This window comes from Rhinatrema bivittatum, chromosome 18 (assembly GCF_901001135.1).
Source record: "Rhinatrema bivittatum chromosome 18, aRhiBiv1.1, whole genome shotgun sequence".
NCBI lineage: Eukaryota > Metazoa > Chordata > Amphibia > Gymnophiona > Rhinatrematidae > Rhinatrema > Rhinatrema bivittatum.
The window spans coordinates 49,060,338-49,078,326 of record NC_042632.1 but is presented as its reverse complement, the minus strand read 5'-3'; the positions used below and the strand labels follow the sequence as shown (position 1 = coordinate 49,078,326).

Genomic DNA, 17,989 nt, shown 5'->3' with positions numbered 1-17,989 from the left:
ATCGTTCTCTCTAACCAGTTTAGTCTGTCTTCATAAGGGAGTCATTCCACCCCTTTTATCATTTGTGATGCCCTTCTTTGCACCTTTTTTAGATATATTTCAAATTAGGAATGCAAATTAAGAGATATTTTCCACTTACGTTGCTGGCAAAAATCTTATCATTGGGTTTAATGTGCCTTCGAATCTCACAGTCAGTCGGTTGAATTATCGTGATTCCATCATCGGAAAACACATAAAACATACTTCCCACACTAAGACCTTTAAGAAACAACAAAGAAGCAGGACATTTAAAAAGTAGCATTATTAAATCTAGATAACTATTTTACAGGCCAAAAAATGAAACATGATAAATAATAATAAAAAAAACCAAGTACTTTGGATGCAGTTAGATTCATAAGTAGTGTTTCAAAGAGGTGAAGGGAAAAGGCACTTTCAAAAATGCACTGACTTGGTGGCTTGAAGGATGGTGGCAAAAATGATCATTAATAAAGCAGGTATAGAGAGTAGGAACTATTTTTTTCTGTTACTAATACCCCAGTAATATTAGGATAGTTTTTTGTTAAAGTGCTAATTTTATAGTTTTGGTTGTCTTAATCAGGGCATTCAATTTCTGTTCATTTGGTCAACTTTTTCTTTTTTGGTTAATATTATCATTAATTGCTAAATTATTAGGCAGCTTCATATATAATGAGAAATGTAACTCATCTGCCTATACCTGGTTATTTATCAGTTGCAATCAAGGAAGCTGAGGTCAAGTGATGGTCTAATACAGCGAAAACTGTTCGGTAAGATTACCACCGCGTCTGGTGTTTGAGCAAAAGTGGTCTTTATATGGACAGTGCTGGTAAATGATCGGGTACCATGCAGTGACCTTTATTGACTCGGTGCACGTTTCGCTGTTCAAACAAATTTGAAACCTCTGTACACTTCCCAAATTCACATGAAAGACAGAAGTACATCCACCAAAACACATTACATTTTTGAAAATTTTTGCAAACTGTAATTCACAGAGCTGGCATTTATAGCGTTGCAATAGCACTCAACAAAACTGGGGCATTTCAGAGCAATTTCCAGACAGATATGCTAATGGATCAGTTTCGTAATCATGTTTCCATGTCTGTCTGGCAGAAATGTGCCAAAAATGTGAATATTTGGGCTCTGTGGCTCTTCATCAACATGTAAATGTATGGGGTCATGCCTCAGAAGCTCAGCTTGAGGATCTTTTGCATATTCTGTCCCAGAACATCCTAAATGAAAATATACTTTTTGTGACTCAAGAAAATTTTCACAGCTATTTTAATTGTAATGTTGATGATATAGTTACTGCCAAAGTTGCATGACATGCTCACTGTGAAATACTTTTTCTACTGATACTATTTTCCCTCAGAGAAAATAAATTTCTGTGGGGACGATACTTATAAATCAGATGTGTCTGGGGCACCTGGAAAGCTTAAAAATCCAACAGTAGCAATTTAACTGATCCACATGCTGAGATTTGTGTCCTTTAATGCGCAACCTTAGAAAATTAATTCCTGATCCAAGCATACCCTCAACGCCTATGCCCTGTAGGGGTGTTTTATGTGCATAAAAACCCACATATGCACATGGTTTGGCAGATCAGAGTTATATGCACATGTAAAGCACCCTACATAGTTGAAGACTTCTGTCTAGATCAGGGAAATTGAGAATAAACTTGTTTCCAGAGGTTAATCTTTTGGCAGTTCCAGTAAATGATCTTTTGTATTGGAGTAGAAGCTAAAGATTAAATCATACCACAGAAACACCCCAGTTAAGGCATCAAGCACGATAGGAGCTATGATCCATACAGCCCTATTTACTAACCGGCGATGCATGCCGACACACATTATCTGCCGTGGGCCCTGTTATTTCTAATGTGTTAACCCGCATTTATGCACAATGCAGGTTAGTGAATAAGGCTTTAGATCTGATGTCACAGGTAGGGATCATGCATTCCAAATATATATTATATCAGTTTGCAAACTCATGTTTCACCATGTATGGCAAGACCAGATGGTGAGGGGGGGCCAAACCATCAGCATTAATCCACAATAGAGGAGGAATGGTCCACAAATCTTGAAGCAAACTCATTAAGAATATCTATTGACTTTTATGATGTGTCAATCGACAGCATCGTTTTAGGCCAAATCAGTGGTCCCCGACACGAACCGTGACCTCAAATCAGTGCTTATAATCTTACAGTGACAGGATCGTCTCATTCAGGTCTACTGCCACATAAGTTTACTTCTGTTATGGAGGGAAGTGTAAGTTGTAAAAAAAAAAAAATAAAAAAAAATATTTCCCAGATTTTTAAAACGCCGCTTGGATACACGTGTACGTACCACTGTGCGCACAAATGAAAAGTTTCCAAAAAGGAGCAGGGCATGGGCATTCCAAGATTTTAACATGACAATTGCGTGTAAATACTTCCGCACACTGGTGCGCGCCAGGGTTCCCTGCCACGTAACTTTACTTCTGCTACGGATGACGTGTTAAGTTGTAAAAGATTGGACGTAGAAGATTGAGGTCCTCTATCCATTCGAACGAAGGACCCTGGCACTCACTGGTTAAAGCATCTTTTGCTCTAACCCAAATTCCTTTTGTATTATGTTTTAATTCCTTCTGCCTTTACCTTTCTTCCAGCTTTTAAGCTTCCCAAGTTTTTACTCCTTGTTAAATGTAACTTTGCCTTATTCACCTCTCTTGTTAATTACTTTTATTTATTGTTTCAATTATACCCTTGTTTTTATGTAAACCGATCCGATATGGTTATTACTATGAAGGTCGGTATAAAAAAAGTGTTAAATAAATAAATAAATAAATAAAACAAATAAATCTAGGCAGCTCAGCGAGGTTTTAAAGGTCGGGCAGGGGAGAAGGGGGCTATTAAACCAGGGGAGGTTTGAAATCTTATCCCTTAACTGGGTGACCTGGGAATGAACCTGGAATCCGGGCAATTGCGTCAGCGGACGCGCCTTTTAAAATCCCCCCCCCACGTATGCGGAAAAAGCGGCATTTGCATGCGCAGATGCACATCCACCTAAAAGTGCGCGCACGGTCAAGCTATTTCATAACATGCACACATATATTCGTGCGTATAGCCGTGTCCCTGGGTGCAGGCCGACGAACGTGCAACGCGTGCAACCTGCGTGGCCACTATGAAAGTTACCGTCATAGAGTTAGTGGCAGAGAGGAGCCTTCAGTTTCTGCTGAATCAGAATCCAGGGCTTTAATCACTAGACTACTCCTTCCTATTTTTAAAGTTAATATTGCATATTTTCTTTTTTTAATGGAACAGTTTTGAGTGTGCTTATGTGTTTTAGAAGATTTGATGTTTTTCTATTTGATACATATGCAGGGAGTTATTACGAATGAATAAGAAATGCTAACACACACTTCCTGATTAAAATTCCCGTGGCTGGTGAATGTGTCCTCCGTAGAGGAAAAATCCAAAATGCCGAGAGTAGCCCATTTGGCCTTGGCAGGTAAGTATTCTCTTTCTGAGAAATATACCACCACTAAGACATTGGAATAAGGTCTACCAGAACTCAAATGCCTTTTAGTTGAAACTTTGCGATAAGAAAGATTGAACTGGTCTTGATAAGAAAAATATCACTAGGTTTAAAATTCCAAACTTAAGCAAGCTTATGTGCTTTTAATGTCAGTTGAAATACTTGCAGCCGCACTGTGATGACGTCTGTGTTTTACAGCTCATGTTGTTTACTGTTCATGATGAAGACTTAAACTGGCTCAGGGACGGGCGCTGAGCGAGGGCTCCCGTTGCTGCCTGCTTCTCTGCAGATGTCAATGAAACCTTTCCTTTGTTTGGGGTTTTATTCTGTTTCGTCCATAGTGAATTAAGGGCCAGTGAAAGTTATCCACCAGAAACAGAGATCCCATATCCACCAGGCAGGTGGCTGATGCAAACTTCCCTCAGAGTGCCTCAGTAATGTCCGCTTTGCAGACCATTTCTAGAGGCTTCAGTCTCCAGACCCTTTTACTGTCGGGCGTAACAGTGAGGTCTGTGGCCTGAAGAGCAGACAGAGGGAGCAAATGATACCCCCTTTCTTGATTATGCAAGAAATATACCTCAGGTAGTTTTGATTCATACTTAATTTTTTGTTACATGATGACATTCTAGTGTGTTTTATGTAGATGGTAACCCTAAATTGGATTATTTTAAGACGTTACTTTCAAATTGGCAGCTGTTGTATAGAGCACAAATTTTTATTTGTTTATTAGTTTATTTGGATTTCAAAGCAATTCAATGTTTAGTTTATGAATTGGACTCTATGGATTTTTACCACTTGATCAAATTGGAGGAGATACAGACTTTTCATCTCTCTCACAAAGCATTTTTAAGTACTGGAAAAGGCTGAATAGGTCAAATGAATTATTATATTTTAGAGACAGTGTGACATTCTACCATTTCTTAAGACATATTTGTCAATTTTATAAAAACAAAATAGGTGGCCACATGGCTTGGTTGACACTCTGCTGGATTCATGTGTCTTGTCCTGGGGTTGGAGTAGGAATGCCCTTATGGTCCTCCGGGCCCTGGGAGGAGGGAAGATGACAACTTTTGCAGGCATACACAAGTCTTACTAGGGTTTTAATGCCAGTGAACGAGTCCCTTCCAGCCGTTAGCAGTAGGACAATGATCCTGGGGAGATGAAGTGGGCTGGACACGATGGGAGAACAGGGTGAAAGGTAAAAGAAAAGTGGGGAAAGAATGAAAAACATTTTATTTTACTAGCGAATTGTATGGTATGCTTTGCTTAATTTTGTGTCCCGGACTTTATTCTGTGTTTTATTCTATTTTGTGGGAGTTTTCTATGGGAAAATCTCCTGTGTTGACAGATCCTAAAAATATGAATTATTTGTTCAGAACATTAAAACTGTAGTCACTGACTGTCTTTGCTAGTCATATATTTAAGAGTAGAAAGGAGAAATCGGTGCATTTTCCTAAAATCAATGGGTTGAATTTTCAAAGGGTCGTACACATAAAAATTAGCATATAGTGTATAAGGCAAATTTTAAAAGCCCTACGTGTACCAAAGCCGGGAGATAAATGAGTATCTCGGGCTGGTGCGCGCCGCATGGATTTTAAGAAGCGTCCAAGTACACGAGTATCTCCTGATATGCGCACAAATGGGAAAGGCAAAAATGAGGTAGGACATGGGCGGACTGAGTATGTAACATGAAATGCGCACGTAAGTATTTACGCATACAAGCACGCGCCAAGGTCCCCTACCTCGTAATTTACTTCTGTTATGGATGGCGTGTAAGTAGTGAAACAAAAAAATAAAAACTAGGCTAGTCAGTGGGGTTTTAAGGGTTGGGGGTAAAAGGGAGTCAATATTAACAAGGGGGGGTTAACTGTGCGAACTGGGAACAGACTGGGGAAACTGGTAATGACTTTGGCACGCAAATCTAATAAAATCCCCCCTTTTATGCCTTAGAGCTGGCATTTGTGCATACAAGCGCACATTGATATAAAATTACATGCACATGTATGCACGTACAGCTGATTTTATATCATGTGTGCATATGTTATAAAATAGCCACGTCTCCGAGCACGAGCTGGCATATGCGCTTACATGTACGCCCGCGTGGCTGTTTGAAAGTTACTGTCTATGTGCGTAAGTAGCCTGTACCCACTTAATTGCCGTTTTATAAAAGTCGAAAGTGCGCACATACTTTGTTTCACATGCACATATTCAGGCAGAAAAAAGGGGCAAGTACATTTGGCAATTTACAGGCGTAAATTTTACACCTGCTAATTATCTTGCATAATTGACATCAGACTTATGTACTACTGACTGAGTGGGAGATCTTGATGAACTGGGATGAGTTCAGGGTGAAGAACCAGGAGGGTCTCTGGATTGAAGGACTGGGCAAAAAGATGACGTAATTGGTAAACTGGTAATTTCAATTATGTGCATAAATCGGGTTTTAGGTGAGTAAATCCTACTTTATTTTTGTGACATTTTTAAAAAGTTAGGCTTCTATATCACTCCGTGGTGAGACCGCACCTTGAATACTGTGTACAATTCTGGTCGCCACATCTCAAAAAAGATATAGTTGTGATGGAGAAGATATAGAGAAGGGCAACCAAAATGATAAATGGGATGGAACAGCTCCCCTATGAGGAAAGGCTGAAGAGGTTAGAGCTGTTCAGCTTGGAGAAAAGACAGCTGGGGGGGGGGGGGGGGGGATAAGATAGAGGTCTTTAGGATCATGAGAGGTCTTGAACAAGTAGATGTGGATCGGTTATTTACTCTTTTGAATAATAGAAGGACTAGGGGGCATTCCATGAAGTTAGCAGGTAGCACATTTGAGACTAATCGGAGAAAATTCTTTTTCACTCAACGCACAATAAAGCTCTGGAATTTGTTGCCAGAGGATGTGGTTAGTGCAGTTAGTGTAGCTGGGTTAAAAAAAGGTTTGGATAAGTTCTTGGAGGAGAAGTCCATTAATGGCTATTAATCAAGTTTACTTAGGGAATAGCCACTGCTATTAATTGCATCAGTAGCATGGGATCTTCTTAGTGTTTGGGTAATTGCCAAGTTCTTGTGGCCTGGTTTGGCCTCTATTGGAAACAGGATGCTGGGCTTGATGGACTCTTGGTCTGACCCAGCATGGCAATTTCTTATGTTCTTAAGTATGTGCTTTCAATCCATAAACTGCTATTATGGTAATTAATGAGCAATAATAGCTTGTGATCTATCTAATGTTTGGATACTTGCCAGGTACTTGTGACTTGGATTGGCCACTGTTGCAAACAGGAAGCTGGGCTTGATGGACACTTGGTCTGACCAAGTATGGCATTTCTTATGTTCTTAATGCATTGCATGTATTCATGCATAAGCATACATTTGCATATGTTGAGGGTTAGAGATGTGCGTATTTTATACAACCTGTGTATGTGAAACAGGCGTGTCGTATAATATCACAGATCTACGTGCAGCCATATAACCATGTATATTCTGCTGCGCAGAGTTGTTTGATAATTATCCTTATTATTTGTAAAGTTTAATCAAATTGTGTTGTAAATTTAATTAATTTTTTGTTTATAAATAAAAATATCTCATCTAGAAGTAAAAAACACAATACGATGTATTAGATGTCTAAACATAAAACATGAAATGCATAATTGGATTAGGAGACCCGCTGAATTTTACAACCAATTAGTCTAAAAACTGTCAGAGCTGATAGGATAAGTGGTATTAGTGGAGAATGGCCCATTATGGAATTATTAAATCAGACAAGCACATTAGCACTACAACAAAACAACTTTACTGCAGTACCTTCCTCTCGCCACAGTATGTTAGCAACTGCAGCATCAAAGAATTGGGAAAGCCAGAAAATAATCAAGAAAAGAAAAAAAAAACATTGTCAACATATTCAGTTTTAGAGATTAAATTACGTAATACTTTAATTCATGAATTAATTCTTTTTAAATAAAGACTTTTTAAGCCCCTGTAGCATTTATCAATTATGCTCGCATTTTCAGAACTGACATATGCAGTACAGATTACTTAGTACATGGACCCTCTCTGATATAGATAAAAAGAGCAGAAAATTTCCCAAAAAAAATCTTCAAAAGATATTCCTCAAAGTGTAACACATACACAAAAAAAACAAAACAAAAGGAACCCATCCCTCAAAAATAATTCTTAAAAATACAAAACCTTTTACTGAACTGACTCAACGCCTAAAGACAAAACGAAAACCCAAAGGTTTTGTCTACCCAACACAATTCATTTATACTCGGCTAACAGAGCCGTTCCTTTCATTTTTTTTCTTTTTCATATGCAATAAAGATATTTAGACAGAATCAACAAAGTCCATTTTCAAAATATGCTTTTTTGCTCCCACCCCCACAATTTCAATGAAACCAAGTTATTCAAATATAACACAAATACCCAGCTTCAAAATCCAAATTTTTCAAGTGTTAATATTTTCAGAACCCAAAATGACTATATTAGCTTATCAAAAATTGGATATATTTTTATGAATTATGTTTGAGGAATGTTGTATTTATATATAAATATATAATGTATGTATGTGTATGTAAGTATAAATGTTAAAATAAATGAGACAATATCTATATATAGATATGTTTATTATATATAGAGACAGATATATTGTTTATTATCTCTCTCTCTCTCTATATATATATATATAACATTTTTAGATGTGTGTCTTTTGTTAGTTAATGTTATACAAATCAGAAATAGTGAATTAGCTTATAGAAAAGTGGGAAAGGCTGAAAATACATTGAATGGTGGCAATCATGCAAAAATAGTCACCTTTGAGGCATACCTGCTTATTTTACTTAATAAAACTCCCCACAATGCTTTATATACTCAATCAATAAATTAGAAAAAATTACTCATGAGATTCTTGAGGCTTTTTTGTTTTTTTATCTGATCCAACAGCATAAAACAATTAATGAATGCCATCAAAATGTTTTGCCAAATATAAATGCATCACTCCCTGTGTGGGAATGCACTTTTCTCAAGGAACATTGCAGCTGCTACTCACCAGTTATCATTGTCCAGTGATATAACATCCAGAAACAATACACCTGGGTGTCAGAGAGCAGGCATGGACGTTCATTCTCATAAGTTCTCAATTAACTTTATTTAACATTAGAGGAGTGCTTCATTACATGTTTCAGCAATAGAAAACATCTGGAGGACCTTTACATACTATACAGTGGTTATTGAATAATTTTATATACTGTACAGTGGTTATCGAATAATTGGCACTTTTGAAATGCAGTAGCACCTCTTTTACAATGAAAGTGATCACAGACACTATCTCCTCATTAGGATTTGAAATGCACAATCCATGCAATAACTAAAAATGGTGGGGCTTCCACTGCAGATAATGAATCTGTCACAGCTTTTTGTATAAACAGTGTATATAATATTGGCATCACAGTTTAAAGGCATATTTATTTATTTATTTATTTCTAGTCCTTGGGTGACTTTTGAATTTATGAACATGAAAAACAGGTATCAAAGGAGTGAAACGGAGACAGTTTCAATACACTTCAGCCCTACCAATGAACCTCAGTCTTGTGGATAGGATTGTTGCCTGCTGAAACGTAAGGCTGAGGCTGGAAGACTCGTAGCTATTACACGTGTTCAGTTCCTATAGGCTTGATTCACCTCAAACCTTTTGGCCACTGGATGGCAAACAGTGGAAAATACCTAAATAGCAACCAAAATGAAAGCTGATATTCTGGAGATATTTGGCAATAAAACAGAAATATTCATCATGGCCTGAAAAAAAAAATGTGAAGAACGTAATAAGAGAAGCCACCTTACATGCTCTATTTACGTCATCCACTACACCAGCAATCATGCCCACGAGCACCCGTTCATTCAAATACATCTGCCTCCTTTAGTAGTCGTACTTATTCTGGCTCTAGGCTGGTGTAAGTCTGGGTCAGAGTGCTAAGTGCACTGTCGCAACTCTCATTACTTCCTAGAGGGGTGATTTTGACACTTTAAAATATTAATTTTGATAGGTCAGTGCCATTTTTCTTGAGGGGGGGATCATTCTCCTCAATTGTGAGAAACTGCTTGGACCTACCCTAACCCTTACATTAGTTCATGTAGCAATTACCATTCCTCTTAATGTAAACATCCATTTCCTTTCATCTACAACTGTGCACCCTCTCTTTCTTTCTCCTTCATTCACACGCCTCACACTTGCATATATACATATATTTGTATCTATGGTACATGAGATTTTTCTACCACTTAGGTCAACTCTTCCGCTGTCATCTGAGGAAGGAACTTAAACATCTCAAGCAGTGCAACAATATTTTGCTAGCCCTTTAAATGATGTCATAATCTGCAAAGACTCCAGCTTTCTCCTGGATCAATAAGACTTCTAGAGCACTGTACCATTTGCTATTCTTCTACTTTATAACAGCATTCAGACCCTTTTAACGTACACAGCTCTCATCTTCTCCAACACAAGGTACATATTCATGACATGGCAAAGTTCCCTGTATGAGGACGTGTGGCCATGATCCTCTAGTCAGAGTTCTATTGAGTACATCTGAAAGTAAATGACTATGGACATTCACTGAAACTTCCTTTACTTGACTCCATCCATTGTGCTCAAAGTGTGCTACTAACTCTGTAACACGTGTGCCCATTTCTGTTTGTCTTAACTAGAGGAGGAGGACAAAGCAGAAGAGAAAGGAGATAAAAGCAGACACTTTGGCAGAATCTTACAGTGATGAGATTGTGAGTCTCAATACTTCAAACGAGTACTAGAGCAGCAGTGGCCAACTCCGATCCTCGAGAGCCACAAACAGGCCAGGTTTTCAGGATATCCTCAATGAATATGCATGAGACAGATTTGCATACAATGGTGGCAGTGCATGCAAATATACCTCATCCATATTCATTGTGGATAAGCCTGAAACCCTGGCTTGTTGGTGGTGCTCGAGTACTGGAAGCGGTCACCCCTGTCCTGAAGAACAGGTATGAAAGTAGTGCTGATTAAATTTGGAGTCCAGAGTTGGCACGTTTGCTTGTGAGATAGGATATATGTATTTTGCACTTATAAAGTTAGAAATTTCCCTCTTCTATATTATTTGTTTCAGGTTTTGGATTATTGAAGGCTGAAAATAGGTTTTTTTATGTGAGACAGATGAACAATCTTTCCCCATTCCTTTCCATTTCATTTTTAAGGAAATTTCCCTTTTGTTTTGTTTTGAAATCAAAATTGAAATGAAAGAAAAAATAAACAAAATAGCTTTCCTTCATTTTACTTAAAAATCCATTGGGCCTCATTTTCCAATATCGCATTGGTAACGCATTAGGGGGCGTTACCAATGCAAATGAGGCTTCTTTCGTGCAGTGGGGAAACATCGCGTGCGGCGATGTTTTCGCCATTTGCGAAAACATTAGCACCGCACGCGATGTTTTCCCAGTGTGCGATGATTCTTTCGGTGTTTCATCGCAGTGCACGATATTTGCCGGTTTTTGCACTTCAATCATCACGGGCCACGATAGTCCCGGACAGCCCGTTTCAGGCTCCCGGGGGGGGGGGGGGGGGGGAGAGAAAGAGAGAGAGAGAGAGAGAGAGAGAGAGAGAGAGAGAGGACGCTCACTCCAAGAAGTGGTTTGGGCAACGTTCTCTCCACCTAGCTTGTTGTTGCCCAGGGTAGAGTGTCCATCAAGCTAGGTGGAGAGAACGTTGCCCAAACCACTTCTTGGAGTGAGCGTCCTCACTCCGACGGCCAGCAAATCTGCACTAGAGAGCACTGTTCTGTCCGTAGGTCTCATGTGGAATGCGAAAGTGGCCCCCAACCCCCGACGCTCATACCTAATCCCCACCCCGAGTTAGTAGGTGGCCCTCCCATAGGGGTTAAAATACCTGTCTAGGGCATAGGCACTATAGTAAGGCTCGCGCTCTCTCTCTCTCTCTCTCTCAAACGGGCTGTCCGGGACTATCGTGGACCACAATAACCCTTTAGTGGCCCCGTAACGCAAATCTCAGGGTTGTAGCTATTATCCGCGATAGCAGCCGCGCTAACACTGCGGCTGTTTCGCCGCACACGATAGCTTTGCATATGCTCCGCCCCAACTCCGCCCCCTGACAAATTTGCATTCGCAAATCGCGCGCGGTAAACTCCTTTGAAAATGAGGCCCATTGTTTGCCTCACCAAAACCCTCCCCTATTTCCACTAATACCCTCATCCTCCCATAGACCCTCTTACCCCAGGAAGTCTTCAGGAAGGGTTAACCCCTGGTCACTCTGGCCCTACCAGCTGTTTCCTATGATACCCGCAGACTGAGCCTGGCATCATTATTACTTCCTTCTTTACAAAATGGTGCTGGCCTGAACGTGACTTCCTACACACGTGTATATGCGTATTGGGACAACTTATGAATTTCCAAAGCATTATAGGGCCGATGCAATAAATGCGTGCTCAATATGGTGCGCTCAGCTAATGTGCGTACAGCCACATCCCCTGTGGGACCGATGCAGTATTTAAATGAGAGGGAAATCGAGGCAGCATGAAAAAGGGCGCTCTACGGGAGAATTGTGCACATCTGGCGCTCAAAGGAGTTTATTGCACCATGCGCCCACAACTGCAATAGGTGCTCAATACTGGGTTGATTTTAAGACCGGCGCGTGCACATGGAGGCACGATTTTACGCCGTGTGCGTGCACGCCAGATTTTAACATCTGACCATGCGCATCTCACAGGTTTTCAAAGAATGGTGGGGATGTGGATGGTGGTCTAGGCGGGGACTGGCCAAGAGATACGCATGTAAATACATGCCCCGGCACGTGCGGAGGTCCCCCTGACACGTAGCTTTACTTCCGCTATGGATGGGTTGTAAATTAAAACAAAATAAGATCAACCCATTTTCGGAGGGGTTTAAAGGGTCTGGGGTAACTGCGGGGAGTACAGGTTATCAAACCAGGGGAGGACCTAGCTGTTAACTGTTGGACGAACTGGTAAACTGGTAATGGCAGCGGCGCGCAACCTCTTTTAAAATCCCCGACTTACGCGGTAGAAGCGGGATTTGCGTGCCACTAGGCTCTTTTATGACACGTGAGCATATACGCGCACAAGGTACAAAATAGCCATGGGCCAACTCATGCGCCTGTGCAACGGTTTGAAAGTTACCAACCCTGATGCAGCACAGTTTGTGTAAATCACAAAAATTGATGTTAACTCTGCCATTAATGTGAAACTAACTACACCTCTAGAAGTATGGTTGCAGTTTTTGAGTTAAATGCGCATGGCAGCACGTTTTCAATGCACATTATTGCAGGGCTTTGCACACCATTCTCTAAAAGGTACAAAACCTAATAGTGAATTACATGTTAAATGTGCAGCAATAGAATGCTTAAAAATGCATATATTACACCATATGCTTTAAATGCAGGTTTTTAAATAGGCCCTGCAGATTGAATTATAGACCCATGTGTATAATAGCTTTGAAGTATGTATTCTATTTCTTAGTTTCTTTTTTATAAAAATTGTGTCCATTCTAGTCCAAATCTCCTGAGGAGGAATGATTGGGTAGTAAGGATGGCTCGTGATGCTGAATCAGGATAGTAGTTTTGTGATATGGAGAAATACAAACTACTAATTTTTGGTAGCAAAACGCCCTTCAATTTTTGAAGAACATCCTTATTTTAACTGTGAAGTTCAAAAGTAGAAGACTACTGCAGTAATTCACTACAGGTTTTTGAAATTTTTTTTTTATCCAAAGCGTGCGTGTGAAATGCATTAAACATGTTATATCCGTGTTAATGTGTTTCTGTTAAGATTGACATGTTTTTTATCCCATTAAAGCGGATGACTGTATTAAATATTCAAATAAATGATAACATGCAAAAATATGCAAATGGGCGAATTTACATACAGCCCAGTATGCATTAACACTCATCTCTGTTAATGCCGATATTAATGCAAAATCTTAACTACCTCTAGAAGTGTAGTTAAGCATTTGTGTTAAAATCATGCGTTAGTGAGTGATTTTAACCCACACATTAGTAGAACTTTTAATGTAATCTTTGTAAACCGTTGTGATGGTGAAACCAAATGACGGAAAATAAAACTTGATAAATAAATAAACAATGCCTGGCATTAGCTGTGCTTCTAATGCATGCTTTCAATTGTACATTAGCATGCACATTTTATTTTGACCATTTTCCTCAGGCTTCTTCTGGATCCTCAAGATCCTCAGGATCTTCTGGGATCCACCGTCATTCACAGCTACCTGGGGATTTTACCCCCATCCTCCCAACTTAGTTTAGCCCAGTCCTACATGAGGGGCTGTTCACTTAGGCTCCCCACTTCAGCAAACCTGCAATCCTGAGCTCCGAGTCTGGCCACAAGGTACCCATATCGCAGCAACGCATGATTTTAAAGTGCTTTGATAAATGGATTCCTACATATCCTTCCCAAACCACGTTTGGATAGATGGCGAGATACTCCAGAACTTTGACCAAACCAGGGAAAGTATAGTAAAAATCCCTTAAAACTTCAAAAAAAAATATTTCATTCATTTGAAAAAATAAAATCTAAATGGTGAAGTCTGGTTGTCATATAGTTTAGCTTCATCTTGTGACACAGCTGCATAGTTCTCTGACTCAGTATTGAGAACAACTAAACTAAGTCATTGTAAAATGCTCTAGGAGGAGCTTTTTATCATTTAAGATAATTATTTCTCAATCTCCTCCCGAAGCAGAGTATCCAAACCCTTATGTGCTCATTTTTCTCTTCTAGTGAAAGGAACTAGTGAAGTAAAGAAACCAGGAGAAATGGGAATTAAAACCGATTTGCTGCAGTTCTGAAGGATAACAATTTCTTACGCTTGTCACTATTTGGTAAGTTTAAAATTAATATATTTGAAATGATAAAGATCACCATGAACAGAGGGAAGCAAAATAGTACATAAATCACAGTGTCAGTAACAGAAATTGTGTTTTTGCTATGGTTCAATATATGATATTTTAAATTTAATGAAATACCAGTCTATTACTTCTGGGCTGCAGCTTAAAAGTCCTTTCTATGACAACAAGGTTATTATTCCACAGATGTATTTCAGAATATTCCATTTGTTTAAAATGCGCATGGTTTGAGAAAGTCTGGAAAACTAGATAATGCTTACACAGTAACTGCTAAATAACTTCTCTACAAGTCAATAGAAGGGAGAAAAAAAATAGCTTACGAGTCTTCCGAGCGGAGTCTTCTATAAAGAGAGAAGAGATGTCCTCGTCCACTCCTATTTCATTCTTAGCTATGCAGGTGTAGGCACCTGTGTCTTCATAACGGACACTGCTGATGTGAAGCTCGCTCCCATTGGCTGCAATAAAGATATTCACAAACAATGTTCCACGCTGCAAGCGATCCGCATCTGAGCTTTTCTCCTTCCTAGAGATGCACAACTCTTTCAACTATAGGGCCTGATTCATTGAGGGGTACATTTTCAAAAACAACGTGCGAACAAAAGTATGCTGGATTTTATAAGATACGCGCATAGCCGCGTGCATCTTATAAAATCCGAGGTCGGCGCGCGCAAGGGGGTGCACATTTCTGCAACCTGCTTGCGCCGAGCCCGGCACGTGCTGCCTGTTCCCTCCGAGGCCGCTCCGAAATCAGAGCGGCCTCGGAGGGAACTTTCCTTCCGCCTCCCCTCACCTTCCCCTCCCTTCCCCTACCTAACCCACCCCCCGGGCCCTATCTAAACCCCTCCCTATCTTTGTCGGCAGATTTACGCCTACCCGAGGCAGGTGAAAATCTACGCGCGCCATTACCCGACCCGGGGGTTGGTCCGGAGGCCTCGGCCATGCCCCCGGGCCGGCGCCATGCCCTCGGACCCGTCCCAAACCGCCCCCTGACCCCCTGGACATGCTCCCTCCCGCCCCTTGTACGAAGCCCCGGGACTTATGTGCGTCCCGGGGCTATGTGCGAGCCGGCGGCCTATGCAAAATAGGTGCGCTGGCGCGCGAGTGCCCTGCGCGCGTAAATCTGACCGGATTTACGTGCGCAGGGCTTTTAAAATCTGGCCCTAAGGCTTTTCTCCCATTTTCAGACCGATGCAATACCGTGGACTCAGGCTGGCGCACGGTTAACCCACGTTTTGGATGCGCGCCCGTAACCCCTTATGCAATAACGGGATTGACGCGTCCAAACCAGCGCGTAGCTAAGAGTGCTCATCACATGTAAATTCAGAAAATACTGCTTTTCTGTAGTTCCTTCGACTCAATATCGAGGCCATATTAAGTCGGAGGGACCGAAAAAAGGAGTAACGTAAAAAAAAAAAAAAAAAAAGTCTTGCTGGCGGTCAGGTTAGGAAAACGGACGCGCATAAAATTAAGCATTCGTTTTCCTAACCCGTGCACACACACGTCTCCTGAGCACCTGATGCTGAGGAGGTGCTAGGGATGCACAATTTCCACCAGTGCCTCCTTTTTAACACAGCGGTTCATTTGCTACTGCATCGTGCAGCTGGGAGAGGTGGTTGGGCACACATTCGGGAAACGAGCGCTCAGTCATGACCTGAATGTGTCTATGGGAAAAACTCTTAGTGAAGCAGGTACATAGTTTGAGTGGAACATGAATGGATTTGCCTTAAAATCAAGCTTTTTTTTTTTTTTTTTAGATTTTCCTAGAGTACCTACATAAGTATGAAGAAATTTCAAACTTGCTGGTGAGTTTGATTGGATCTTCCCAATTTTGTGTTGAATCTTCATTCATTTTGGATTTTCAGATGTGGATTTCTTTGGTTTTTCAGGTCTGCCGGAGTGAGTACTAAATCACATTCCTACTCGTCCATTACCAGATTGGATGAATGGTCTCAGACTTAAACACCTCAATGGGTTACTACAACCTACTTTGCACAGAGTTGTGCTGTTCTGGAGGGAAATTACCAATGCACAGTACATGATACATTGGCTGAGAAGGAGAACTCAAAGCAAGGTCCTATGAGAACCAACACGATAAATAAAATTTCTCTATGTTTTGAATGACAATACTACCATGATGTATATAGTAATAACAACAATAAGGGTAATTTTCAATAGTCTGCATAAGCCATGTAAGTCTGTGCATTTAAAGTGTTATTTTATAAACTGTATGGCAGGAGCACAGATTTTATAAAATACCACATATACCTACCCTGCAAGTACACACGTATGTTTCAGTAAACATGCATATTTGTAATGCAGAAACCGCTTACTTTATCAGCTCATTTTATAAAAGTATGCGCACATAGTTTACATGTGTAATAATTGTAACTCATGTGCCTAACAAAGAGTTTTTACGCAGAGGCAGGCAGTTTATAGAGTGTGTGCACTTTGCATATGAAAATAGTGACTTGTGTATGCACTTGGAATCACCAGTTTGCTGACACCACCACCAGTTCATCGAGACCCTCTACACCCTGACCCCTCACCACTTAACCCGCACCTCACAACCCAAAATCACAGACAAAAGACAAGTGCAATTTCACTTCCAACAGGTTCAATAATGTATGCACATACATCACTTCCAAAATAGAACTTGTGTGTATACTTTTGAATTCTACCCCAGAATAGCTCTACACCACCCCTTTTCCTCCTGTTAACCTTTACACGTGACACCGCAAGTAGGCACATACTCACTCTCAGGTCTATCCAGTACCGAGCGGTAGGAAGAGCTGCGTTAGTGCCCGGCACACCCGCGGTTGCCGCACGCACAGTGCAGCTCACCTACCGCTCGATCCTGAACTATAATTTCATGTAAATGTAAACCGCGTCCGTGAAGCGTTAGGCCCGCGCAACCCATTTTACTGGATAGAGCGCCTATACAGTAACCTGGGTGCGCGGGCCTAACGCTTCACGCCACGCTGGTATCTGTCATTTCAAATGTCATTTGAAATGACAGATACCAGGAAGTCGGGACTGCCAGTCCCCCCTCCCCTCCTCCCGAAGCAGGGCGCGAAAAGCAGCCTTGCTCCGGGAGGAGGGAAGAAGGGGCTGGCAGTACGAAGCAGTGAAGCGACTTACTTTTTGCACCCTCCTCCGGACATCGGATGACCTCTCCTGCAAAAAGTAAGTTGCTTCGCCGCTTCACACTGTCAGTGTCTCTTCTTCCTTCCTCCCGGAGCAAGGCTGCTTTTCACGCCCTGCTTCGAGAGGAGGGAAGAAGAGACACTGACCGTGTGAAGCGGCGAAGCAACTTACTTTTTGCAGCTCCCTCCGGACATCTGACCTCTCCTGCCTCCCGCTGCGCGACTTACTTTTTTTTGCAGCCGTCCGGCCATCAGGAAGAACGGATCGTGGCTCCCCTGCCTCCCGGGGAAGATGGATGCCAGCACGGGGAAAGCGGCCCCTGTGCGTGCAATTGGCCGCTCAAGACGTGACGTCACATGCCGTGACGCCAAACGTCGTGACGTCACGTCTTGAGCGGCCAATTGCACGCACAGGG

General features: G+C 41.1%; 1 protein-coding gene and 1 long non-coding RNA gene across 4 annotated transcripts in view; one reads left to right on the top strand and one right to left on the bottom strand.

Annotated features, from left to right (window-relative positions):
* Positions 1 to 17,989, bottom strand: part of FSTL4 (follistatin like 4) — a 635,712-nt gene that overhangs the window by 28,564 nt on the left and 589,159 nt on the right. For all 3 annotated transcript variants that reach the window (XM_029583824.1, XM_029583825.1, XM_029583826.1), the window contains 2 exons: positions 14,751 to 14,885; positions 140 to 258 (listed from right to left, as the gene is read on the bottom strand). In XM_029583824.1, the coding sequence (XP_029439684.1) occupies positions 140 to 258; positions 14,751 to 14,885 (254 nt within the window). The remainder of the gene's footprint in view (positions 1 to 139; positions 259 to 14,750; positions 14,886 to 17,989) is intronic.
* LOC115079879 lies at positions 9,964 to 16,391 on the top strand. Its single transcript, XR_003853429.1, has 5 exons — positions 9,964 to 10,020; positions 10,221 to 10,292; positions 14,306 to 14,406; positions 16,185 to 16,232; positions 16,317 to 16,391. It is a non-coding gene; the product is annotated as an uncharacterized LOC115079879 (long non-coding RNA).